General features: G+C 50.3%; 1 protein-coding gene across 1 annotated transcript; it reads left to right on the plus strand.

Moving 5' to 3' along the window:
* Window positions 1-1534: 1534 nt before the first annotated feature.
* CASC4 (cancer susceptibility candidate 4) lies at window positions 1535-18751 on the plus strand. Its single transcript, XM_008940335.1, has 9 exons — window positions 1535-1559; window positions 3104-3206; window positions 4617-4707; window positions 5618-5762; window positions 7081-7161; window positions 7546-7644; window positions 9039-9212; window positions 14449-14616; window positions 18678-18751. The coding sequence occupies exons 1-9, from the start codon at window positions 1535-1537 to the stop codon at window positions 18749-18751; spliced, it is 960 nt and encodes a 319-aa protein (XP_008938583.1).
* Window positions 18752-22080: the final 3329 nt, after the last annotated feature.

Below are 22080 nucleotides of genomic sequence, written 5' to 3' on the forward strand. Positions count from 1 at the left end.
GTCTGGGGAATGGTTGGACCCCATGATCTGAAGGGTCTCTTCCAACCCAAAGATTCTCTGGCAGATGCCTTCTCCTTAGCTCAGCCAGCCCCTGGTGTTGTGTGTCCTTTCCCAGTGTCCGTTCTCTGGAGAGCTGTTGAACAGAAAGGCTCCGTGGTTTCCTTTGTCCTCTGCTTCTGTGCCACCTCCCCTCCACGGGGGCTGCTTGTGCTGTTGAAATGAAGCCCATGGGGTCCCACACAGGCTTTCCCTGACTGAGCCTTGTCCTGGGTGCTCCCTGCAGCTGGAGTGGCTGAGGGGCTGGGGTGGGCAGGGCAGAGCAGGCTGGCAGCACCGCTCAGGGGCCTGGCTCCGACCTGCCCAGCAGCCCCCGGGGGTCCCTGCCCCTGCCTGGGCTTTGTGTCTGATCTGGGAGCAAGATGTTCTGGTTCCCGGGTTACCCAAGGGTTGCATCCTCTGCCCTTCTGTTCTTTTTTGGGGAGAAGTGGCTGGGTGTGCCCCAGAGGCCAGAGCCACCACAGGGGTGCCTCCTAAAACCCAAAGTGCTCTGTGAAACACTCTTACAGACCTGGGGGAAGGCAGGGGGGAGGCAAGGACAGGACAAGACAAGACATCTTCATTCAGAGCACTTGGTGTATGTGCATTCCTCATAGCTTGTAACAGCTATTTTTTTTTTCTTTTTTGCCTTGCTAAAAATACCCAATTAAAAGCTGTTGTGGGAGTCTGCTGGTGTCAGATCTCTCTTAAAAATAAAACGTGTGTTACGAATACTAGGTAGCCCTGCATAAAAACTGTGCTTTAAATAAACATTAGGTAGGAGTTGCTCTTGGTAATGTGCTGGGTTTATTTTATGCAGTTAGGCTTTGGCATTGGAAGTGCCCCATCTCCTGCAGCATCGGGTGCACTGTGTTCAGTTCAGTCCTCACACAGGCTCTTTTTCTCATAGAAATATGTTCTGGAAATAAATGTAAATCCTTGTTAGCAAAGCCTAAATAGAGTGGGTTGGTGTTATCATTTGGAGGTAACTAAATATACATTACTCATATTTACAGGGGGTTTGTGTAGGTCGTTCTGACGGTACGTTACAGGCAGTGTCCTCACAGTGCAGACACACTGCTGAGTCCCTGCAGTCCCACCCCTCCCTGCCCCCTGCCTGTAGAGCCACAAAGGCTGGAAAGGACCTCTGAGATCATCAGTTCCAACCATCACCACTAAACCCTGTCCCAAGGGGCCACGTCCACATGGTTTTTGAGCCCCTCCAGGGCTGGGGACTCCAGCACCTCCCTGGGCAGCCTGGGCCAAGGCCTCACCACTCTGCCAGGGAAGAAATTCTTCCTGATATCCAATCTAAACTTCCCCTGGGGCAGCTTGAGCCCATTGCCTCTCAGCCTATTGCTGGGTCCCTGGGAGCAGAGCCTGACCCCCACCTGGCTCCAGGCTGCTGGCAGGGTATTGCAGAGAGCCAGCAGGTCTGGCATTTACAGGTAACTCTTCTTCCTTCCAGGTGAAGCTGCAGAACAACATCTCCTATCAAATGGCTGACATACATCGGTTAAAGGGTAAGGGATCTGTGCCCAAGCTTGAACGTGGCAGACAGCTCTGAAGTTTTGTCTTTTTTAACTGCCTAGGTGCTGCAGAATACATTTTAAGGGAAAGATCAAGTGGTGCAGGAGCCTCATGTAACGTGAGATTTCAGTAGGTTTGTCTGGGTTGGTTCTCACTGGCTCTGCTCTCCTGTCTGCAGCAAGAACAAGTGTTCTGGCATCACCTAATTCCAAGATATTAGATTCATTTTCATGACCAAATTTAATTTAGTACAGTTTGGATCAGCAACGTTGTGATATGCTGGGTTAGAAAAGGTCCAGAGAACATCTTTTAAGGCAGATCTCTGGAGACAGAGTTACAACACCTGTAGTGTGGCGTGTGGGCTTCAGAGCAGCCTGGAGCAGCTGCTGCCAGGGTTCAGTCCTGCCTGCAGACAGAGTGCTTGGCGTTTCTGCCTCCAGCTGTGGAGGCACAACTTCAAATAGTAGGAAGCTTAACAATTATTTGTAGCCTGAGGGAGAAGAACTTCTAGAACAATTCCTTCTGGAGACAGGAAATGTGTTTGGTTTATGGATAGTGAGAAGGTGCCTTCTTTTGTATGGTTATGGCAGAAAAAGGATGTTTGACCATTTTGCCTAAAGTAACCTTGTAGTATTTTTATGTTACTTGGAATAACAGACTCTTTCAGGAAATCAGGGAGATTTCCAACAGATAGGTGACATTGCATTGTGTGAGAGTTGTGAATGAGAAGGTACAGAAAAGCTTTGGGGTTGTGGTTTAACAGCAGCTGGCTGCTCACTCCCTCCCCCAGCCCTGGTGGGGTGGGAAAGAAAATCCAGAGAACAGTGAAACCCAGGGGCTGAGATAGGAGCAGTTTAGTACCTAAACTAAAATAAAAATAATTGTAATGAAAGGAAGCTGACAAAAAAAGAGAGAAATAAAGCCCAAGAAAGACAAGTGAGACATAGTACGACTGTTGACCACGTGCTGACCAGTGCCCAGGCAGTCCATGAGCAGGGATCAGCCCCTCCCAGCTATCTCCCCCTAGTTTCTATACTGGGCATCATGTCCTATGTTGTGGAATATCCCTTTGGCCAGTTCAGGTCAGCTGTCCTGGCCACGAACCCTCCCAGCTCCTTGTGCTCCTCCTCCTAACCCATCAGCGTGTTGCCAGTGTTGTTTCACACCAAATCCAAACCACAGACTGAACCAGACACTGGGAATAACACAGGTTTCATTCCTTAGTCCAGGGGCCATCCCTGTAGCTGTCCATGGAGCTCACTCAGTCCATGGCTTTGGGCTCCACCCGTCAGGGCAGGAGCTGTGGGGAGCAGGGTTGGGCTCCTGCCCAGTGACACCAGTTGTAGTTCACAGTGAGTCTAACACGACTAAACTGGCCTTTTTTTCAAGTTAGTCTAAGAATCTTTGAAGTCTGTCTAGAAGAAGTAACAAAAGGTGAGCAAACGTTTAACCCAGAGAGCACTCCTGGAAGCTGCTGCTGCTGGGAGGTTTCTCTCCTGTTTCTGCACTGCTGCTGAGTTGTGCTGCTCTCCCCTAGAACAACTGGCAGAGTTACGTCAGGAGTTCATTCGCCAGGAGGATCAGCTTCACGAGTACAAGAAGAACAACACCTACCTCACCAAGAGGCTGGAGTATGACAGGTATGTCCCCAAGGGTGTTAGTCACCTGGGGAGGGGGGGTAATGGAGGTCTGGGTTTATTTAAAAGGGCAAATTAATCCTGTTTCTGCCAATCCTCAAACTGGAGTGTCCCAGCTTGCTGGTGTAACGTTGACTTAGCAAGCTGTTTGATTTGAAAGTTGTAGTCTCTGTGCTCTGCTTCTCCCACGAGGTGAGTTATGAGCTAAGAAAAACCTGACTTAGTGGAATAGTTCAGCAAAGGACAATTTTAAGTCTATGTGGTTTTTTATAACTTAGAGTTCTTGGTTAGCCAATATGGGAGGATTTTAATCAGCACATTCTTTAAGCTGCCAGGTTGTTAATTGCTGTCTTTCTAAAAGTGCAATGTTATATTTTTCCACTGAAGTTGAAAGCATTGTGTAGAGTGACTTCTTAAGTTGATCTTGGCCTTTTCAGTTTATGGTGGAGAAGCTGGGAAAAAACTATGTCTAAATCTTGAAGGAATAGGAGAGATTAACACTTGAGACAATGCCTGAAGCTTCCACACCCACAAAAATATTCTTTACTCTGTGTGCTGTGTTAAGTATTTGTGGGAGGCAGGAGTTTTGAATTGGGATGATGTCGTTCTTTCTTTCTGTAAGAACTGGGACACTTCATTGTGTCATTTGCTGAATGACAGCTACAGCTCCCTGACAGGAGCCTGGAGCCAGGGGGGGGTCGGGCTCTGCTCCCAAGGAACAAGGGACAGGACAAGAGGAAACGGCCTCAAGTTGCCCCAGGGGAGGTTGAGGTTGTCCCTGAGGAACAACTTGTTCCCCTGGAGGGTTGCCCAGGGCTGTGCCAGGCTGCCCAGGGCAGTGGTGGAGTCCCCACCCCTGGAGGGGTTTCCAAGCCGTGGAGATGTGGTGTGAGGGACATGGTTTAGCAGTGGGCTTGGTGCTGTTAGGTTAGCAGTTGGTCTCTATGGTCTTTTCCTACCAGAACGATTGTGTGACTCAGATCTCAGGAGCTGACCCAGTTCCCAGGCAGTGGGGCAGTAGCAGCAGTGACTGACAGTAGTACTTGTATCTCTGCTGCGTTGACAGCCGTGGGAGATACATCCCCTTTCTGGTGGAATTAGTACATGCTGTTGACAGATTAACTGTGAAGCTTGACTTTTTGGTTGCTTTCCAAGTTTTGGAGGAAATATGTTCAAGGCCATTCTGTTTATTTTACTGTTTTTCTGCTCTGTTCCTGTTTTTTCCCGTTCTTTCTTTCTGTATTCAGCCCGTTTCCTCTCCACACACATTCGGGATGAGGGTTTTTGGACAGACCATCCTAGTTACACCTCAGCTTTGGCTTTTTGTGCCACTTCATATTTTTCCCCCTATTTTATTTATGGAAGAGCAGATGCAACAAATGAAATACAACTAATAACGTGTTTCTAATCAAGTCTGCAGTGTGGGCAGCAGATAAAGGAAATGAGACTGCAACATGAAGAGAACATGAAGAAACTAATGGACCAAGTTGCACGGGAGCAAAAGGTAATGAGCAGCTGAGTTTCTCTGTTGAATTAGAAGAGCCTGAAGTCTGCTGTTTGGTTTTGATCTGGCTTGGTTTGGTCAGCATTCAGATATATGGAAGCCCTGGACATTTCTCCCCTAGCCTTTTGTTAATGGATGTCCTGAGCAGCCCAAAATGGGTCCTCGTGTCAGGACATCTGCCTCTGTGGCTCAAGCAGTGAACTGAGCCTTGAAGATCAGACTTAATTCTCCCTCTGCTGCAGCCTTCCTACATGACATCATTGCTAAGGATTTCCATTTCTCCTCTGTATAATGGATATTAGTTTAGAGCTCTCTGGGGTGGGATCTCTGTCCTCACAGCCTCACACAGGGTATTGCAGAGGGGAACCTGATCTCCACAGAGGCCTGGAGGTGCTAATGTGATGGGAGTAACGATGGGGTTTGCATGGTGTCAGGGCTGTAATTACATGGTACAAGCTGCCAGTGGAACATGGGCCTCTTGTACAGATGTGAAATAACCTGCTTCTGTTAAAAGTTCATTTCCTTCCTTCATCTCTGTTCCAAACATTTCAAATAAGACAGACTTGGAGCAGATTTCAATCACATCTTTCTAAAAATCTGGAATCGTTTCAAGGAGTCTGACCTGAGGCTTAAGGCTTTAACCTGGTTGTGTTACACTTAAGAGCTGTGGAGGCTGATACAGATGTTGTACAGCTGGACCATATCTTCCACTTTGTGGTCAGTTATGTGTCCACAGTCTTGTCTCCTCTTGGGTTTGCATATAGGGCACTTGTGCTGTTCTTTGCTTTGGGGAACAACTAACTCATAAACAGGATTTTGCTTACCTGAAGTCATCCTGAATTTGAGGGTATTTGTTTTGTAGTGCCCAGGGATGTGCTTACTTTGGTTCCTCATGAACTTGTTCTAACAGGCCACAGAGAAAATTCAGTCCAGTAAAGATGCTGAAGTAAATCCCAGTAATGATGACCAGGCAGTATCCAAGAGTGTTCCAGAGGCAGAAGATAAAAACACAGTCAAGAGTGAGCAGCCTTCAGATCATGTTGTAAACAGCAAAGGTATTTCCTTTTTTTTTGTCATTTCTGATAGATCCTGGGGCAGTGGTGGCACAGGCTTTGCTGTCACCTAGGAACATGTATCTGCAGCAGAGCAGGGGCTGCCTGGGGCCGATGACATGAGCAGCTGCATGTGGTTCTGCTCAGTTAGAGTTCATAGGTACCAGAGACTGGCCTGGCCTGTCTCTGGGGCCTTCTATGAAAGTAGCTCCTTGTGCAGTTCTCTGTTCACTTGGCATCTCCTTCCTTGTGTGGCCAGGTATGACCTGGGGGTGGCCCCTCTGCTCATGGAGTGCTGGGGCAGCTCTGGAGTCCTCAGCACAGCAGAGCCAGGGACCTGCTGGAGCGGGGCCAGAGGAGCCCCAGCAATGCCCCGAGGGGGGAACCCCTCTGCTGGGAGCCCAGCAGGAGAGAGTTGGGCTGGGGCAGCTGAGAGGAGAAGGCTCCAGCTGGGGAGACCTGCTGGGGACTGCCAGGGGCCTGCCAGAAAGCTGTGGACAGACTGTGGAGCAGGGGCTGTGGGGACAAGGGGGATGGTTTGAAACTCAAAGAGGGAGATTAGAGTAGAGAGAAGGAAGAAATGTTTCACACTTAGGGTGGTGAGCCCCTGTCCCAGGCTGCCCAGAGAGGTGGTCGCTGCCCCATCCCTGGCACCATCCCAGGTGAGGTTGGCCGGGGCTCTGAGCACCCTGCTCTAGCTGCAGATGTCCCTGCTCCCTGCAGGGGTTGGACTGGGTGACCTTGAAAGGTCCCTTCCCACCCAAACCTGTCAGGGATTCTCCCTGTGGGATGTGTCTGGGGGTGAGGTAGGGAAGGGGGTGTGTTGTTGGAGAGCTGGACTCTGCACAGAGGAGGTGGCTGGAGGTGAGGAGTGCTGAAAGCTCTGTGAGGAGTCTGGCTGGGTCAGTCAGCAGGAGCAGTGGGCACCTTGGCTTGTCAGGAGCTGTACGGGAGGCTCTCGGTGAGTAACTGGTGCACTTGTGTCCTCCTTGCAGGCCTCTCCAAGAGGCAGATGGGTTTCCTTTGTTTCTATTCCTTGTGCTGCTGACTCAGCAGCACCTTTTTGGGTCTGTTCTTCCAAGAGCAGTGTGTGTGCTTCCCATGCTCCTTTGAGGGTCGTGCTGACTCCGAGAGTGCTGCTCCAAAGCTGCCCTCGGAGACTCCGACAGCACGATGTAGGGAGTGGTGTTGCATTACCAGTGTGGGACCTCTTCTGTGGGTAAAGGACTCTTCTTCTGGTCTTAGAGCCTTCCTGGGGAGGGAAGTTCATGGTTCAAACGCCCAGGTTAATAAGGCAGAATATCCTTTCCTTGTCTTACAGAGAAAATGAAACCAGGAGGAGATGCCGGGATGCCGGAGATAGAAGATAACGACCCTGCTAAAGCTGAAGATACCCCCACTGGTGAGGAGAACTGTCCTCATGCTTTCTACACATGTAGAAAAAAAAAAATCCCCTTTGGCTTCTTGGGGATGTGTAGATTCTGTCTGAATACCACGTTTCATAGCGACTGCAGAGGTTTAACATGTGACTATGGCAATAAAATTGAACTGGACTGTGAAATCAGATCGTTTTTACTGTGCTTTACAGATTTGAACTCTCAAACCTGAATGCTTCTAAGAATTTTTTTTTTTATCCCAGAAATTTTGCATTTTATATTTTCATCTGTGGTTTAAAAAACAAGAAAACGGAACCAAAAAAAAAGTTTACAGGATTGTTAGAGGAAGACCTGGTATGTGGTGTGTGTCTGTTTCATGCTAATGCTTTTGTCCATGTGTTTTGTTTTAGCTCTAAAGAAGCCACTTATTTCAGCTCCTAAAAGTGAAGGTCATGAACCCGTTGTAAACCTCCTGACTGAACAGCCTCATGCACCAAATCTGGCACCAGGTAAAATTCCTATTAGCAGGTGACATGTCAACATTTTGTAGGAAACTACCATTTAATATCTGCTGCCTTATCATCAGTGTTAGAGAGAGGTGCATGGCCAGCCCCACTTCTGGGTTTGATGTACTTAAAAAAAACCAGAAAACCAGCAATATCTCAGGCTCCAAAGTTGGGTGTGTTCTTAGTCTGACTCCTGAGGCACTGAGGGTGCTGGTTGTCCCATCTCTTTTCCTGCCCCACACACCCAGGAATTTCTGAGCTTTCTGACCAACTTCAGCCAAATTTGAGAGTTAGAAGTTTCAAAGCTAAATGCTTCAAGATTTCTCCATGAGACAAGGGAGAGGAATTGAAATTAGTGTTCCTTCTTAGGAGTGCTAATTAGACAGGACTGCAAAATATCACCAGGGGCTGATTGGTAGCCAGTTACAGTCAGAGTTTAAACAGTGGTACAGTCCCTTGCTCAGTGTCCTGCTGCTGTCATCAGCTCACTTGAGGATGATTTAGGGGAGGGTTAGGACATGAGAGAACTAAAAGTCCTGCACTGATGGGGTTTAGAAGAATTGCAGTTAGAGAGAACACAAATCAATAGAAAATAAACATAATGCTTGTGGGTCAAGTCCCTTGAGCCAAAGTGTCGACGAGAACGTTGGGTTGGATCTGCCCTGCAAGCAGCATGTTAGACACTGTCCTGCATTACATGTAATGTACTTGTTACATATTGGTGATGTGACACCAACTGCCTGGAGGTTTTTGTTATGCCCATTATTGATTCTTTTGAAAAAAGGCAGCGGAATTATTTCTTGATTTCTCTCCTTTTGCAAGGGATGTGTAAGCAGGTTAGAATACCAAAATGAGTGAGCTGAAAGTCTGTAGACTCACTTAAAGTTTGGTATTTCCAAATGTCATGTCTTCTCAAGAGCTTGTTTCTTTTTCTTGTTCTGAGGTAGTCCTTAATTTTGACTTTTATGAATGAGAAAACAGAAAAGATAGCAAGTGAAAAGTTTTCTTCATTGGATTTAGAGTTTATCATCAGAAGCGTGATGTGAGTTTTGAGGGGACTGGGGTTTTCTGTAGTCCTGTGATTCTGATTATTATTTTTAGCATAAGTTCTTTGACCTGCTGCAACCTTCTCAGATCATAGGTTTTTGAAGCAAATGATGCTTAGTAGGTTTGAAAAGCAGAATCGCCAGGAGAATAAAGTAATATGTAAACCTATTGTTCTGGGCTTCATCAGGCACGTAAGTACATACAGAAAATGAGCTGAGAAGGGACTTGGTGTAACAATTACATATGGAAACGTGATGGGTTATCTTCAGTGGTAATGTTTGAGCCTTCTTTGGACCCAGACCAAACCCTCTTCCCTGACACCCAGACCAAACCCTCTCCTTGGCCTGCAGGTGTGCCCAGTGACACCGAGGAGAACGCTGACGTCGCGAAGCAGATCCCTCCAAATTCCCTCCAGCACTTACAGTTTGAAGAAAACGTGGAAAATCAGAAAGAGCACAAAATTGAGACAGACCACATAAAAATCCCAAAGAGCAGAGTTAGTGACCTGCAGAAGATGAAGCAAAGTAAGTTGGCCAGTATCTTCTACCTCAGTATATTGAGAAGGTTGCTGTGTTTGCTGTCTGTGATGATGCCTGTCTGGGAAATAGGAACCATCACAGTGGGCAGACTTCTGGAGAGCAGGCCTGAAAAGAGATGGGATATGTGACTGTGCAAAGGGCATGCCTCAAGGTGTCATCTCTCATAGATAGAGTCAGTCATTAAAAAAACAATTTGCTTACAGGGATTTAAAATGGTTTGGAAATTACTACACACTTACATGGATTAAGTCGAGAATTTTGATACTTGCATGATGCCAAGTCACTTATATTCACTCTGTGTATGAGGTTTTGGGCAATATTGTAAGAGTTCAGGCCTTACCCTGCAGGTCTCTGTGGTGGTATTTGTGTACTGGCCAGAGGTTTGTTCTTCTGTGTGAGGAAGTTTTCCAGTGTCTGCTCAAGGAAGAAGCCTTCAGCCAGGGGTGGTCCTCTGTTTGTTTGCTGTGTGTGCTGGAGGTGGGAGCACTGAGGCTCAGTGGGCACACAGCAGGGGAGGACCTGCAGGTACACCTACAGCTGTCTGTGGCCCCTGGGCTTGGAGATGAGTCTCTACCCCAGAGCTGATACCATGAGTAGGGAGAGTGCTAAGACTGCAGTGTGTGATTTCATTTAGCATCTTCCTATAGAACCAAACTTTATGAGGAGCAACTGAGGGGCCTGAGGGTGTGTCCTGGTTAGGGGTAAATAGAGCTGTTTCTGCTCAATGATTTTACTTTTTAGCTAAAGCTCTTCTAATTCACTGCTCTGTCTGAAGTTAGCAGCATTTTCATAAGCTGTCTGGCTTTAGCAGTGATCAGACTTCATGTTTAGAGTTACTGCCAGGGATTGGTGTGCAGACAAAGGCCACTGCTGAGCTTGGATCCCACACAGTGTGAGGCAAGTGAGGAGGCTCAGGGGAGACCTTCTGGCTCTGCACAGCTCCTGACAGGAGCCTGGAGCCAGGGGGGGGTCGGGCTCTGCTCCCAAGGGACAAGGGACAGGACAAGAGGGAACAGCCTCAAGTTGCCCCAGAGGAGGTTGAGGTTGTCCCTGAGGAACAATTTGTTGCCCTGGAGGGTTGCCCAGGGCTGTGCCAGGCTGCCCAGGGCAGTGGTGGAGTCCCCACCCCTGGAGGGGTTTCCAAGCTGTGGAGATGTGGTGTGAGGGACATGGGGCAGTGGGGACCTGGCAGTGCTGGGGAAGGGTTGGACTCCAGGATCTGAGAGGTCTCCTCCAACAGCTACTACTGCTGAGTGTTAGTCTGGAGCCTGTACAGCATACACTGACTAGGTATAGCTTAACTTAGTTGTTTTTAAAGAACTCATTCCAGTTCTGTCATTTGGGTGGGCAGGGAGCATTTGCAAAAAAAAAACATAGTGCTGAAACATCTCTTCTTGGTTTTCTTTATCCAAATAAGATCTTTCATTATATAAATACTATAAATTCAACTTTAAATGTCTTTGTACTCACAGCTAAGTAGCTCTCACTTAAGCTTTGGGTTGTATGTTTAAAATCTTTCTGAACACCAAGCTGACAAGTTATTACATTAGAACAGCCATCTTCAGAGTCATGAGAATTGGGAGGGAACATAAGATTCTAGAGCCTCCTGCCAGAAACCTGTTTTAATTCTGTGGCTCAGATAAACAGTGGTACAGAAATAGCTATTTTATTGAAACTGGATGATGAATTGGTTTCAGTGATCAGTGAAGAGAATTCTGAATGCTGGGGTCACTTTCAGGAACAGGAAGATGTGAATTCACCCCTATCATAATGGGAACTTCCCAAACTAACCCTTGTGCTAGAGTTGAGTTGTTGTGGTTCCTTTTTGTGGTCTAGAACTTGATAGAACTTGACTGGTGAGTCTGTAGATCAGAGAAATTGCAGGGAAAAAAATCTTAACCTCTAGCAATCTCTTTAAATATATGGGAAGTAAGAGAAATAAGTTTAAAATGATACTCCAGTTATTCTTGTAAAATGTTTTAGCTGCTCTTCTGAAGCAGAGGTTGGATTCCAATGGGCTGTGAGCAGGTAGGTGTGCTGCTGGAGGGCTGTGGGGGTGTGATGGCATACAGGGAGTGAAAGCTCAGTGCATTCCCTCCTGTGCCCCCCACACCCTGGTAGCCCTGCAAAGGTCAGGGCTGAAGCCTGTAGATAGTGTCAGGCCTTACCTGAGAGGGTTGAGAAGGTACCTGGAATGATTTGGGCAGAGGGGAAGGTAATGAAGCTCAACAAGGGCAAGTGTAGCTTGTCTCCACCTGGGGAGGAATAACCTCCTGCTCCAGTACAGGTGAGGCTGCCCTGCTGGGAAGCAGCTCTGCAGGAAAGGACCTGGGAGTGCTGGTGGGCCACAGGTTAACCATGAGCCACCAACCTGCTCTTGTAGCCAAGAATGCCAGTGGTCTCCTGGGGTGCATGAAGAAGAGTGTGGCTAGCAGGTTGAGAGAGGCTCTTCTTCCTCTTTACTCTGGCCTGGGGAGGTCACCTCTGGAGTGTTGCATCCAGTTGTGGGCTTCCCAGTTCAAGAGAGACAAGGAGCTACTGGAGAGTCCAGTGGAGGGTAAGGAGATGCACAGGGGCCTGGAGCATCTCTGTGCCAGGACAGGCTGAGAGCCCTGGGGCTGTGCAGCTGGAGAAGAGAAGATTTAGGGGGGATCTGATCAATGCTGAGCAGGAGCTGAGGGAGGGAAGAAATGAAAACAGGGTTTAGTGGTTGCTTGTTTGGTTGCTTATGTGGTTGATTGGTTGCTTGCTTGGTCAGTTGGTTGGTTGGTTTGGGCTTTTTAAGAAACAGATCTTTAGGGAACACTTCAGTTCTTTTACTGCCATTCCTGGATGATCTTGTTGAAGTAGGGATAGGTGTGTTCAGAACTGGGGAGCAACCTGTGCAGGCTTTGCTTCCACTCTGTGTATCCCCAGATGTATGAGGCTGTTGAGTTTATCAAAGGAGCTTCCTGAAGATCCTGCACTTGTCTGGCCGAGTGACTGCAGATGAAACTGCAGAGCTTCCTGCTTCAGCAGCTGGGGTTTCAGTGGGTTGGCCTCTCTGTGAGGGGGGCTGGCAGTGTGGGCAGGAGTGGGGCTGGAGGGGCTGTGCTGTAGGCTGGCAGGGGTACCCGACTAGGCCATAGCCTCTGGTCAGTCCCTTTTCTTTGCCCCTTCCTGTTTGGAACAGCTGACAGGGCAGGATGTGACGGTGCAGTGAGGGGCAGAGTTCCTCTGTCACCTACAGAAACAGCCCATCCAGGCTGGTAGATGTCTGTCCTGGCTGCTCAGAGTGGCCAGTCAGAGAGGCCCTGGGGCAGATCCTCGTGCAGCCCCCTGCAGAGCTTCCTGTGCATGGACCTGAGGGATGAGCTCGGGGCTTCTGTCACCTCCGTCTGCTTTCAGAATCAGGAAACTTCTTCCCCCAGAATATTCCCATTCCTATTTTGATAGTGTAGGTTCAAGAAGGAGCTTCAGTGCTAGGCACAGCCAGGGGCACGTTGCGGCCGCTGGGTTTCCAGAGCAGGACCCGAAGGTGACACAGCCACCCCACGAGCTGTGCTGGCACCTGGCACCCCAGGGCAGGGCTGGGTGCAGCCAGCCCGGGGGGTGCTGCTGGTCAGAGCTGCTCTGTGGGTGTGAGCACCTGGACACTGCTCCCAGTGGTGAGCTCACAGGGACCCAGCCTTCAGTTGCACCCCACGGGGGCCTTCAGGGTGCGTTTTGGCAGACGCTGCCTGCAGGCTTCCCCTGGGGGCTTGCTGGGTTCCCAGGGATCTCTTCCTCAGATTTACCCTTTCCTTCTCACGTTTATTCCGTGCTTGTTTGTCAGGGGGTGTCTGGCACATCTGCAGCCTTGGTGTGCCTCCAAGTGAAGCTCATCCGTTGTCTCTTCACAGCGTGTTTTATCTTTAACAAGTGCATATTGTACCATTCTGCTGCTTTTTACATGGAATGCAGGGTCCAAACCATTGACAGTGGCAGTGAGCATTACCCAGTTAGAGAGGGGAGAGGATGAACAATGCAGTGAACTTCTGATTTCCAAACAGATCATCGTTTCTTCGTGCTTGTTTTGTGAAAATAACCCAAACGTCTGTTTCTGTCCCTTTGAGCTGCACTAGATGTGGCTCTTCTGCTTTTCCTCCCCACCCAGCTACACTCTGGGCTTTTGTTTCTCTCCTGAGTTTTATGTACTGCTGCATATGATCACTTTCTCCATTTTAAGAAAATTTCATTTTTTACCTCTGTCCATTGTCACCCCAAGCTCATTTTTAATCCTTATGTCAAAATCATATCCTCCAGTTTTCCCTCTTGGTTTAATTGCCTCCACTGCGAGTCACCATCTGCCTCAGCAGACTGTTTTCTCAGCCTGTTTCCAGTCTGTAAAGATTGTATCACACTTTAATCCTATTTTTTTTTTTTTTTCATTTCTACATAATCCCTCCAGACTCAGGTCTTCTGCAGGCTCAGTGTTGCATTCTTTAAGCAGCCTGAACCGTGCTGGACTTGAGCAGATCTCCTTGTATCCCATTAAACACCAGCCCTGAGCTTCACTTGCCTCCTTCCTTGTGTTCTTGGCTGACTGTCTCATCATCTCATAGTTCAGCTAATTCTCATTTTTCTTGCACATTGTTTCAGTATCTGGAACTAGTCTTAATTCTTCGGGAGACTAAAATTCTGGGTTCAGAATGTGTTGAAAACTGTTAAAGCTTAATAGGGAACCAGAGTGTAAAGCCAAATCAATGAGATGGTTAAAGAATTGGTTGAGAGAGGCAGGGCAGGTCTCTGCTGGGTTTTTACCCTTGCCAGCACAGTCCATGCCCTGCAGAGATCCCCAGCTACAAGGTGGTCGCTCCTTTGTGTGCAGACAGGAGCCAGTCCTCTGCCAAAAAAAAGTCTGGATACAAGAGCTTCCCTGGGTGTTCTTCAGCACCTGCAGAAAGCTTTGCTGAGTGCCTGTAGGTAACCAACACCAGAGCTGTTTGTTGGGTTGCTGACTTTGGCTCCTCACTCTGAAGAGTGGAGCTCAGAACAACCAGATGTCACAAGCTCTGGGCTCCGAGCGACCGAGGACATCCTTTGTGGGATGTTTGCCCTGCCCATGCCCTGTCCCCTCTCCCCTGTCTCCTCCAGCTGACACTACAAACCCCGACTGCCCTAACCTGCAGTCTGCTTTCGGTGAGAACCTTCCTGTTTCTTTCCTCTCTGCTTCTGACTTAATCCTTTGCCTACTTCACAGGCCGGTTCTTTGATGAGAATGAGTCCCCTGTTGATCCGCAGCAGGGCTCTAAACTGGCAGATTATAATGGGGATGATGGTAACGTGGGTGAGTATGAGGCAGACAAACAGGCCGAGCTGGCTTACAATGAGGAAGAGGATGGTGATGGTGGAGAAGAAGACGTCCAAGGTGAGCTTGGGCCTTGTCTCCATCCCATTGTGACAACACCCACGCCGAGCTGACTTGTTGAATTTGTGTAAAGCCTCGCTGGCGTGAGCTGGTGGCAAACTGCTGGTGCAGAATAAGAGGCTGTGGGCAATCTGGGCAAGGAGCTTTGCTCCCCACTGGACATGGGGTGCTGGCCGTGGGCAGCAAGGGCTTCACACACCTCGCTGGGTGGAGAGCTGCTAGAAGCTCACACTTCAGCCATGGCCTTCTGAGCTGGCACCTGCCTCGGTGGGCTCTGATCTTGGCATCACCAAGGCAATGTTCAAACACAGAAGCAAGGTTTTCAGTCTGGTGCTTCTGTCACTCCTGCCTCAAGGCCGTTTGCCACAGGGGCTCCGTTGGCCAGTCCAGTGTTTGTGCATGGTACACAGATTCAACAGGCTCCTGGTTTTCCTTGCTAAACACACTTCCACCCTGCCTAACCCCCGGGTGTGCATGTTCACCCCGTCCGTCCCGCCTGCCTCTGCCCTGCTCCATCTCACTCTGTGCTCTCCTTCTGTGCAAGGGTTGCATGTCTGCAAGGTGGAGATGTCTGTGTAAACCCACAGAGCATATTTCCAGTCAAGGAAACTGCAAGATAAAGAACGAGGGGAAAAAAAAAAAAAACCAAAAACAACTGTTGAAGTTTTCTTGCGGTTTGGGAGACCTTCTTGTGGGCAGTATCTGAAGGAGGCCTACAAGAAAGCTGGGGAGGGATTTTGTACAAGGGCTTGTAGGGGTAGGATGAGGGCCAATGGCTTCACACTGCAAGAGGGGAGATTCAGGTTACATGTAAGGAAGAAGTTCTTCACTCTGAGGGTGGTGAGACCCTGGCCCAGGTTGCCCAGGGAAACTGTGGATGCTCCATCCCTGGAAATGTTCTTCAAGCCCAGGTTAGATGGGACCTTGAGCAACCTGCTCTAGTGGGAGGTGTCCTGCCCATGGGTGGGGGGTTGGAATGAGGTGATCTTTGAGGTCCCTTCCAACCCAAACCTTTCTGTGATTCTGTGAAGTTCTACAGACACTCTGGTTTTGATCCTCATAATGCAAGTTTTTTAGCTGCTAGTTTTTCAGACCTGCAATTAATCGGTATAATTAATGGGAGAAGCTGATAAAAAGCAGCTGATTTCTGGGGACACACATGGAACTGTGCAGTGTAAGCATCTGGGGCTGGGCTGGTAGCTTGAAATCCATGAACAAGCAAAAGAAAAGTATGGATCAGAACCCTGGGAAATTAATTAGCTTTCTGATAAAACTGAAAGCTCTGTTGTGGCTCCAGAAGATGTGCCCTGTTTTAATACGCTTCTGCCCCAGACCAGCAGCAGATTTTAGTCTCCTTGTACTGCTGGTGCCTGTTTCTCTGGGTGGGTTGTTACTGGTCTGGGGTTTGCTTGTACAAGCCTCCTTCTAACTGGAGGTACCCAGCTATGCAAGGCTGCTCCTGCCAGTGCTGTGGGGTGGGGGAGTCACTTCTGGTGGCTCTGGTGGGTGCTGAAGAGGAGGTGGGAGGTCAGGGCGTGGTGCTGTCTGAGCTCTGCGCTGCTGCAGCTCGGAGCAGATCTCAGGACTTGCCTGGGTTCAGTCCCCGTAGCAAGGGTGACAAGCCAGGAGTGACACCCAGCTCCTCACCATCACCCTTCCTTAGCTGGGCTGCAGAACACAGCTCTGGAGGCTTTCTGGAGGCTTTGGCCACCAGTTCCAGTGGGGCAGTTGCCTTTGGGCTCGTCGTCACCAGCAGCCCAGTGCTGCGACAATCTGCTGAGCAGCAGGGTGCTGCCATGGCTTCAGGCAGCAGGAGTGAGTACCTGCTGTGCTGCAAAGTCTTCCCAGCAACAGGAACAGTGTTCCTGGGTGCCACTCGGGAAAGGGGGGGTGAGAGACCTTGAGGGACCTTCTCCTCTCCCTGTACTCTGCCCCAGAGAGGCCACCTCGGGAGTTTTGTGTCCAGTGCTGGGCTCCCCAGTTCCAGAGAGACCAGGAACCACTGGAGAGAGTCCAGCAGAAGACATGGAGCTGCTGAGGGGCTGGAGCATCTCTGTGCCAGGACAGGCTGAGAGCCCTGGGGCTGTGCAGCTGCAGAAGAGAAGCCTCAGAGGGGATCTGAGCAGTGCTGAGCCAGAGCTAAAGGGCCCCGGGGGGCAAGAGGCTGGGGCCAGACTCTGGTCAGTGGTGCCAGTGACAGGACAAGGGGCAACGGGCACCAACTGGAACCCAGGAGGTGCCACCTGAGCAGGAGGAGAAACTTCTTTGGTGTGAGGGTGCAGAGCCTGGAGCAGCTGCCCAGAGAGGCTGTGGAGTCTCCTGCTCTGGAGAGATCCCAAACCCACCTGGCTGTGACCCTGGGCACCTCTGTCTTTAAATTTGGACTTAGGGGGAAACCTTTTTTCTGATCCACCCCTCTGTATATCTATATAGACATAATGGATTTAATATCAGGTTTTGAATATTAAAGTCTTTTGGGAGCCTTTCCATGAAGAGCAGTGAGCAGTGTATGTTGCTGCCTCAGGCTTTGTTTTCCTAGCCATTTTTTCTGTTGTTTCCTAATAACTTGTTGACTTGATTTGACAGAAGTCAGTGTGGCCGGTGGTGCTTCCAGAAGCAGAAGTGTCTGCTTTAATCTTTACACTGATTGGTTTGAGGGGTAGGGGAGGGACAAATTGGGGGGGTTCAGTTGGAGGGTGGTTGTAATTGTTTAGAGAGGAGGGGAAAAAAAAACTCTGAATTTCTGTCTAAAAACTATTAGAAAAACATCACATGGTTTTGCATCAGGCTAGAACAAATGTGGCATGTGCAAACAAAGCAGTTTAATGAAACATGTTTTTCTGTTGCCACTAGAAATGTGTGGGCCTTGGGCTGAAATTATCAGAGGAAAATACACAAATGTGGGCTACAGGCTCTGGGGCTGTTGGGATCCCACGTGGATCCTGCTCCCGGTCACCTGCTTCGGGGCAAGGGGGGGTGGAAAAGCTCTGGGCTCCTGCTGGAGTCAAGATGCTGTGGTGGCTGGGTGGTGGAGGATTATAGAAGTCAAGTGGTACCCACTTGCACTGCTGGTAATTTCTTCCCAAAGAAAGGCTCGTGTTGTGTAGAACAGCCTCAGGCCTTTGCTCTCAGAACTGGTCGCAGTTGGGTCCTTCCTTTGTGTGCAGGCTGGTGGGTAACTGGTGTGGAAGTGTTGAAGAGCTTCAGACAGTTTTATCTTCTGGAAAAGTAACCTTAAGCTTTGCTTTCCAAACGAGCCTCTCCTGAGAGTAGAGAACAGCTTTGAAACACAGGGGAAGCTCATTAATGGGAACAAATGGGACTTGTGAACAGCCTCGAGTTGCCCCAGGGGAGGTTGAGGTTGGCCCTGGGGAACAATTTGTTCCCCTGGAGGGTTGCCCAGGGCTGTGCCAGGCGCCCCAGGGCAGTGGTGGAGTCCCCACCCCTGGAGGGGTTTCCAAGCCGTGGAGATGTGGTGTGAGGGACACGGGGCAGTGGGGACCTGGCAGTGCTGGGGGGTGGCTGCACTCGAGGAACTGAAGGGTCCCGGGCTGAGGGGTCCTGGGCGGGTCTGTTCCAGAGGGTGTTTGACCCTGCAGCAGCGCTGCAGCAGCCGGGTTTCTGCTGGGGGCTGAGGGGGAAGGTTCAGAGCTGCCTCTTACGGCCTTAAAAGTATCTCTTCAGATGTTACCCCCAAGCCCAAGGTGGGAGGTTACAGGAGGTACAGACGTTGTTGGTGCAAGGGTCCCATCGCCGGGGAAGGTGCTGGCGGGGTTGTGGGGAAGGTGCCACCCTTGTGCCCCGAGGAGGGGGTGGGAACACTTCCCTCAGCCCGGGGCTCCCGGGCGAGGGGCTGGCTGTGCAGCTCGGGGGCTGGCAGTGCCTGCGGGCAGGCTCTCAGCTGTTGTCAGTCGGTGTACGTGGCTCTGCAGCCTCCAGGTCAGTGGGTGGCAGGACCAGGGGTGCAGAGCAGGCCGGGCCCGCATGGCGGCGGCGAGGGCACAGCTGAATATTCCCTCAGCAGCGTCCCACCAGATCTGATCCCAGTGCTTTGATTGCAGACGATGAAGAGAGAGATCTGCAGAACGACCTGGTGGATTATGGCAAAAGCCGCTTCAGCAACGGCCCCCTGTGAGGCCTGGGGGGGCCTGGGCAGAGAGGAGCAGCCGGAGAGCCCGGGGTGCTGTGGGACTGAGCCCCTGCTCCCCCAGCGTGTGGTGCCCCCAGGGAGCAGCGCCGGGCTGGACCCAGCCCTCTACAGATGGACACACTTGTACTATCCCAGGTTGTATTAAACCCACATTTTTTTGTTGTTACATCGAGCCAGTTCCTTAGGCTGTACCTTATCTGTAATAAACCTTACGGTTAAAACCGATCTTATAAATAGGGGCTGAACTGCTTCAGCAAGTGGGAAACTTTGTAAAACGGGAGAACTTGTACAGTTTGTACCTCATGTAACAGAGACACTGTGGAAACAACGGACAGCCAAAGGACTCCTCCTGCGGGACTGCAGAGCTCCGGGGGCCGTGCTTTGCAGGAGAATGAAAACTGAACCATTAAACATTTCCTCCTCCTTTAATGGACCCGGGGAAGAGCCGGGCCACCCCCCTCCTCGGCCAGCCCCCTCCTCCCCAGCCCCCTCCTCGGCCTCACACACCACGGCAGTGCTGGAAATCGGCGACGTTGGAATTGGAACCATTTGATCCATCCTGGCAAAAGTTTCTTTTCAGAGGTCACGGAAAATAATCCAGCCCAGGTTTGTGGGGGTGTGGGAGAGGAGGGGCCGAGAGGAGCGGGGCTGGCCGGGGGAGCTGCCCCCTGCCCCCCGTGGTGCTCTCTCCCTGTCCTGCCCTCGCCCCTGTCACTCCAGGTAATTCCCAGTGTGGTCCTTTGGTCCTGTCCCATGGTCTGATGTCCTCTGTCAGAAGGTCTGTATTCGAGATCCTTTTTGTGTTCTGTGTTTAAGCACTTTCTGCATTTGCCAGAGGTGATTCTGTTGCTCCACAGTAGTGGAAATGAAGGTTTTTAACCCCTTTTTCTCCAAAAGGGCTACTGTGAAATGAAATCCAAGGGCCCCTGACATGGGTGATTGTACTTTATCTCCACACTCAGGCTGGGTTTGATCTAAGTTTGGGTTTACTCGATGCCAGTTCAGCAAACCTTTTACATCACTTTTCAGCAGTCATATAGTTTTAAAATTTTTTTTTCTATGGGGATCTTATACCAATCAAACCTACAAGAAATAAACATTTCAGATTCCAATGGTGCACCTCAAGGGGTAGTTTTTTGTTTCAGACTTGAGCTCTTCATTCCATACTCCTGGGAGGCAGGTGGGGAACAGCCCTTTGCATGGTGTGATGTACTCTCAGTTAAAAATAAAATGCTGAACCTGCTCAGAATTAGACACTGCACTAATACACAGCACCAGGATGAACCCGACAGGGACTCTGAGAGTAGCAGCCTTCAGTAAATACTGTATTTAAACGTTATAGATTTTTTGTCTTAAGATGTAATTACACCCTGAATTAGGTGTTAACTTCATTCTTCTAATGAAATCAACATTTATGGGTTCTAATAAATCGTTTAAAGTATGTGAAGCTTCTGGCTTTTTTTTTTTTTCTTTTGATTTTTTAAGGCTGCAGCGACTTGGGGCTGGGCAGGACTCAAGGCTCTGCAGGGGTGAGCTCCAGGCCTCCCTGGCTCTGTCACTCTGTCACCCTGCCACCACACCAGCTGCTTTTTGGCCAGTCCTCCCTCTGGGCTGCACCCACTGCCTCCAGCCCAGGAGCCTCCGAGACTTTGGGTCAAGCAAACGAGTTGCTGAGAAGGTGCATGAGGTGAAGGTAGGACAGAGGAGCTGCCCCGTGGTAAGTGCCTGCAGACATGCCCCTGGGGGGGCTCAGCAGCCTCCTGTGCTTATGGAACCAGGGGCTCACCACCCTCAGTGTCAAACATTTCTTCCCTCTCTCTAGTCTCAATCTCCCTCTTCTAGTTTCAAACCATCCCCCCTTGTCCTGTCCCAACAGCCCCTGCTCCAAAGTCTGTCCCCAGCTTTCTGGCAGGCCCCTGGCAGTCCTGGCAGCCCCCAGCAGGTCTCCCCAGCTGGAGCCTTCTCCTCTGTGGCTGCCCCAGCCCAACTCTCTCCTGCTGGGCTCCCAGCAGAGGGGTTCCCCCCTCGGGGCATTGCTGGGGCTCCTCTGGCCCCGCTCCAGCAGGTCCCTGGCTCTGCTGTGCTGAGGACTCCAGAGCTGCCCCAGCACTGCAGGGGGGTCTCCCCAGAGCTGGCAGAGGGGCAGGATCCCCTCCCTGCCTTCTCCCCAGGGCTGCTCTCCAGCCCCTCACCCCCAGCCTGGGCTGGCACCGGGGGTTGTCCTGACCCAGGTGCAAGATCTGCACTTGATGGTTTCTGGAGTATTCAGAAACCTTTCAATTTACTTCAGTCTGCATGAGTGTGTGCAGCTGAAAACAGGGGCCCAGCCCCTGCCCTTCCCTGTCAGAAGCAGGAGGCTGTGGCAGTGCCCAGGGACTGGTTTAGTGCATTTACCACCCTGAGTGAGACAGCAGCTGCTGTGACAGGTTCCTTCAGGTGTCTGTGTTCATTCTGGGTTTCCCTGTAACCTGGTTACTTCTCTGTCTGGTATAGAATGACGTTATCTGGTGTTTCTGGACAGAATCCTTAGATAGCTGATGCTGGGAAATAGGAGACTGTTATAATTCACTAGCCACAGGCTCTGGCTGTATATGTAGAATAACCCCAAATTAACTTTCTTTAGGTCTAATGGCAGTAAAAATCAAATGGTCTGAGCAAGGCTCAGAGAGTTTGAGATGGCACCATCAGCAACTCAGCACGTGGCTGTGCTGTGCTCTGCATCTCCCTGTCCCAGGGAACGTCCCCAGGTCCACACCCCCTCCCTTAGGGGTTAAAATCAGTTAAGTGAGGTGAGAAAAAATGAATGTTCCTCCTCCTGTTTAAAGGAGATAGTAAAAGGGCCAGAGACCAGCCCAGGGGGACACCTGGTGTCAGACAGTACCCTTGGCTCGTGTGCTTTTCTGCTCTGTTCCTGGAGAAACCGTCAGTTTTGGGGCTTATAATAATCCAAGGGGGGAGCTGCAGAGTTATGAAGGGGAGACACGAGTGTCTGCCCTGGGAGAACGTTTCCCCTCTGGTTGGGTTGGTGTCTCCTCGGCAGAACGAGCAGTGCTGCTGCTGCACCCACAAAGGTCTGAGGACACACAAAGGGTGCCAGGCCCCTGGCGAGGCTCTGGGAGACCCGGCAGCCTGGGCTGTGAGCTGCCTGGGCTGGGGCTGGTTCTGCCTCTGGATTTTGGGAGAGTATTTGGCTCCAGGGTAGCCCACAGAGCAACACAGTTTGAGCTGAGCAGGGATCCGTTGGAGGCCTCCAATGTAGGTCGCTGAGCAACCCCCTTCATTACTTAGTGATCCAATGGCTAAAGAATTTTATT

Source organism: Merops nubicus, unplaced genomic scaffold (genome assembly GCF_000691845.1).
Source record: "Merops nubicus isolate BGI_N331 unplaced genomic scaffold, ASM69184v1 scaffold2155, whole genome shotgun sequence".
NCBI lineage: Eukaryota > Metazoa > Chordata > Aves > Coraciiformes > Meropidae > Merops > Merops nubicus.

Excerpts from the sequence above, each read along its gene's own strand:
- CASC4 (XM_008940335.1), top strand. The coding sequence starts at position 1,535 with ATGGCTGACATACATCGGTTAAAGG. Across the intron at positions 3,207-4,616 it reads AAGAGGCTGGAGTATGACAG|TCTGCAGTGTGGGCAGCAGA; the intron begins GTATGTCCCCAA and ends TTTCTAATCAAG. Across the intron at positions 4,708-5,617 it reads AAGTTGCACGGGAGCAAAAG|GCCACAGAGAAAATTCAGTC; the intron begins GTAATGAGCAGC and ends TTGTTCTAACAG.